At 29.9% G+C, this 5174-nt stretch overlaps 1 protein-coding gene across 1 annotated transcript; it reads right to left on the bottom strand.

Moving 5' to 3' along the window:
- Positions 1–3682: 3682 nt before the first annotated feature.
- Positions 3683–4201, bottom strand: LOC110689851 (S-protein homolog 3-like). The gene has a single exon (XM_021866683.1). It carries the CDS (start codon positions 4199–4201, stop codon positions 3683–3685), a length of 519 nt encoding a protein of 172 aa, XP_021722375.1.
- Between the last annotated feature and the right edge of the window lie 973 nt (positions 4202–5174).

Raw genomic sequence — 5174 nt, 5'->3', positions numbered from 1 at the left:
TAAACTTAACTTAGATTATATCTCAGACAATTTTTCTCTATGTTTGATAGTTAATTATATAAATTAATAAAAACTTTTTAAATTTACCGTATAGAAAAAAAAAATGCAACAACTTAAAGAGAATTGAAAGATGGCATCATATAGTAAAATCGCACCACATGATCCACATCTTAATTAGAAAATACTTCAGTTTATTAATATTAGATCGAGTACAAGCTAGACCAGTTAGAAACCATAACAAAATACTAAAACTCAAGGAGAAGGATATGACTCCAGAGTTACTTCGAAATAGATTCGATGATTAATATAAACTAGAACATACCCCATACTAATGCACAAGATATATAAATTGCTTACATTGCCGATTTTTATTTATTAAGATATATATTTTGGCAAAATAGAAATAAAGTTGTTGAGTTGGTTACCACTTATAATTGCTGCATGTCTACTGATTTTGGGCATGTAGATTACGTACCCATCGAATAGACAAATTAAGACGATTTTAAACAATAGTATGGTTTTGCCATGGCCACATAAACCTGTATCTCTTTTTCTTATCGTGATACAAGGATATTCCATCCTCGGCCCCTTTCCAGATACAATGACGCCCACCACAATATTTATCGACAAAAGATTGATCGTCTTCAAATGCTACAATACTTATCCCACCCTTGCTAGGGCTTGTCATGTTACATATATAGCTAACAACTTTCCACGTTTCACTTTTGAATGTAAACGTGAAATTACTCTTCACTGGGACATGTTGAAGCCCTAAATCTTGAAATTTCTTACCACCTCCAGCGCATTGTACATCCATAACATCGCTACTTAATTCATTTTGTATTACCACCCAATAATCTACTGGAAGGAAAAAACCCCAAGAATTTACAAATGGCTGATTTGTGACTCCTAAAGTTAGTATCACGGCTATTATTAGTTTTAATAATGACATTGTTGAATTGATTTTTTGTTTTTGGTTGTGGATTTCTTTGATTTAATGATATAACAACTTGAGCATAGGTAGAGCTATTTATAGTGGTTAAGGCTTTGATTTAAGCAAGGACTTTAAATGGGAAACCAGGATATGGTGACGTTTTGTACTACTGTTCACACATGGCATACATATCATGCAAGACTTTGTTTTTTTCAACTAAAGCATAATACTCCGTAACATATTAAATAGAATTAATTTACAAAGTTATTATAAGTTAACAAAGCAAAACAAGTTTTAATTAATATTTATTAAAAGTCTATTTTTAATATTTATTACTCACATAATAAAGAAAAATAGACATCTAATTTAAGGACGGAGGGAGTAATGTAAATATATAGCTTGATTACTTCAAATAAAAATCATTTAGAATCAATAAAGATCAAAAGCTTCAAAGACGGATAATGAAAGAAATCACTAAAATAAAATAAGCTTAAACGGTAAAAATTAGAATCAGTAGTAAAAATTATTTTTAATTGAAATTTATCAAAATAAGTTAATTCATGTAAAATAATTCCGGCCATGTTCAACAAAAAGAAGATGATTTCAATAGATTGGATTCTAAAATAATATTTCACCCATTCCTTTTTGTTCTTATAATTTGAATCTTAACACTATATATTATAAATTCGAGAATTGTCAATATATTAAACATATATGTTATTGTATAGCATAGTCATGCTGAGCCTTATAAATTATTTTCAATGAATAATTTATTAATAGTCAACTGTAATTTTTTTTACCAATATGTTACTAAAGAAATTTATGGTCATAATAATACATTAATAAGCGCCGCAGTTTAGATGGGAAGAACTGTTTAGGGGTTAAGGGAGTATGAAATCAACATTATGTCCATATTATATATGCTAGTATAGCAAAACTTTTCAACCCTACTATGGAAGCAATAAATGACAGTTGAGTTTAATGTATAGTCAGTTAGAGAGCGAGGCTATTGTAGGCAATGTATAGTTAGTTGATTTGTCCACATGTCACCTTCTAATTGGTCCTTATTTTTTACTAAATTTTTTTAAAAAACATTATCGCCTTTTCAGCCTTCCCCCTTCCCTGAACTACTCCCCTCTGTCATGGCTAGCCCCACTTCCCCAGCGGCATGAACAACCCCCATCCATTTCCAATTCTCATTTTCGTCCTCCCTTTTCTTCCATTGAAGCGTACTCAATTATTCTACCTTAAAAGATGGATGTAAGCTTTTCTCCATTCAAGCGGCTTCGTTTCGGTTTAGGAGGGTCAGGTGGGAGGCAGTCGGGGTCAAGTGGGGTTTTTTGCGATCGAGGTGAAAAGGCATGGGGTTGGGTGGGATTTTGCGAGGTGAGATTATTTCTAGATTAATCAAAGGTAGAATTATTTTAAGTAGAATTGATAAAGATGGGATTATTTCTTTTCATTTTTTCTAAATAAATATATCATTTTTCTTTCGTAACAAAAAAAAAATGTATATCATTTTCATGAGACGCCTACTTTTCAATTTTTCATTGATGTATTGTGGAACACGACCTAATCGCGTCGATTCGCCATAAATTTTCTCCCTTTCCCCACAAGAAGGTAGATTAACTAAATCTATTTCACACTTCGACAATCTTGTTGAAAATTCTACTCCAATTTAATATTAACCAATATAGTACTATGAGACTCTTCACCATCATGTATATTTTCCACCATATACTTTGACTATCTTTTCATCAACCTAGTATAACATACTTTTTCCGTACTTTTTTACTTGACCTATTTTATTCATCATGCATGTTTACCAACAAATAATTTTAACCATCAATATTTTTAATTCTTAATAAGTTAAAATCATAAATATAGGATATTGTTATAATATGAGATAATTCTAACATAATCCCACAAACATTTTGCATATATATAATAATTTATCAAAGACGTTTAAAAGAGATGATGTGAATAGTGCAAAAGTTAGATAATTATTATTTCAAGTAAAAAGAAGAATTGAGCAAGTATATAAGTTCATCAAATGATTTTTTTTAATATATTCACCATTTTTGTCCACCTCATAACTACTATTACTTGTGACATGAAAATCAATATTTGTTTATTTTTTTTACTTGCATCCATTTTCATTTCACACTTGCAATAAAATACTTTAAATCATTTATTCCCTTATAATCAATAAGTAAAAATGATGTAAAATTGATATAGTATTTTTTATTATTTTTTTGAACCAAAAAAAAAAGTAGAGAGAAGTAAAGAGAAAAAAGCATTGATATTTCAACAAAAAAAAAATAAAAAAATAAAAAAAAAAAGCTGATATACATAAGATGAGGAAAAGTTTGTAGAACTGCATTTTGCATTCAGAATTTAATGTTTCTCTTTTTCATGAATATATTGCCGAGTATTTTAATTGATCATAAAATGCATTTTTATTCTTTGAATAAAAAAAATAAGTGGCAAACCATATTACACATATAAACCAAAAAAAGGCTATATGTAGATTCATATTTAAAAAAAAAAAAGCCTCAATTGAAATAGTAACTCATAAATTATTCATCTTAATTTGATTTTGGATCACAAACCTAAGCATTATTCCTCTAAACTTTCAAGGTTTTACAATTGCTGGCTTGATGCTTGTATTGATACACACATGACATAATTAACATCATGTTAATTAGCTTGAAGATAGATAGAGTCTCATGTCATACAAATCATTAATCAAGATGAAACAAAATCTATATGATTATCATCAAATTCATCAAGCTTCTTAAGATCCTCCTTATTAGGTGGATACTTACTCCATTCAAACTTCTTGTAGTATTTATGTTTTTGAATATGATACAAGTATATACCTTTCTCGGTTGCTTTCCAAAAACAATGTCTTCCTCCACATTGTCTATCCACAAATTCTACCACATCTCTAAATGTGTCAAAAACCTTGAAAGCGCGACTAGGGATCATAAGCTCACAAAAGAAAGATATCGTCTTGAACATTTGAGTCGTGAATCCGTGTGTATAATTGCTATTTACTGGAAGGCGAACAAGACCAATATCATCATTCTCTGAATTACAATGGACATTCATAATGCCATTGTCCATTGCATTTTCAATGCTGAATACATATTTTGCAGGACCAATAGCCCATCCTCTTACAGATAATGCTTGTTTTGATATAAATAAGAATAAAAATGCTACAAAAAGTTTTGAGCTTTGAAGAATTTTTGATGTTTTTGCCATTTGATTTATCAATTTTATGTGCATCATCTAGTCTTTAAAGATGAATTGCCACATAGAGAAATAGGTACTATTTGTTGGTCTTTCATTTTTAGGGAAAAAAATTTGGGTTGATGTCTCTTATGACCTGTCATACATATTATACAAGCACCCTATTATACATTGATTAGTAAATTAGCTGGCTAATTAGAAATTGGTGGGCAGCCTACCATTTCTCGTTTACTACTTTGCAATCAAATAGAAAGTTGTAGAAATAATTTAAAAGCAATAATAGGGGGAAAAAAAGCCCTAAGAACACAAGTATCCACCGAAATACACATGGAGTACTACATCTTCGTTTCACAATACATGCAGCACTATGTATTCACTTGCTAACTTTGACTATACTTTTAATAACATATAAAACTAAATCAAATATCTATATGTAAAATATTGTTGGATTGATCTGAATGTATATATCAGAATATTAATTATTAAATTGTTTGTATCACTTAATGTATACAAAATTTAATGGTCAAAGTAGGGTGTTGAAAAGTAGGTTACAAAAGGGTGCATGTATTGTGGAATGAAGGTAGTATGGATGCATAAGCTTATACAACGACTAAGCCAATTAGCTTTCGATGGCCAAAACAATCGATAGATGTGGAATTATCGATGATTGTTGGTACGACATCAAATAACGATGGCGGGCTATCGAAAATGTCAAGTTTATATCGGAAAAATGATTACACATTTGTTTTACAAAATGCAATATATTAAAAAAAATTAATAATAATAATAATAATCAAGTTGCACAAGAGCTTATTGAGTCACGTCAGAGCTTATTCAACATGTGTTCGTCAAATTGTCGAGTCAAGCCAAGTTTGATATTTAGCCAACTCATGTCAAGTTTTAATCAAAGTTTAGATTGAGCTAATTTCAAATTACTCGCAAGCTGCTTTAACTCGATTAGCCATTGTAAACTTATAGTGCCCAT

Source organism: Chenopodium quinoa, unplaced genomic scaffold (genome assembly GCF_001683475.1).
Source record: "Chenopodium quinoa cultivar QQ74 unplaced genomic scaffold, ASM168347v1, whole genome shotgun sequence".
Lineage (NCBI taxonomy): Eukaryota > Viridiplantae > Streptophyta > Magnoliopsida > Caryophyllales > Amaranthaceae > Chenopodium > Chenopodium quinoa.
Note: the sequence above shows the minus strand (reverse complement) of the source record. Positions and strands in the feature narration are given on the sequence as shown.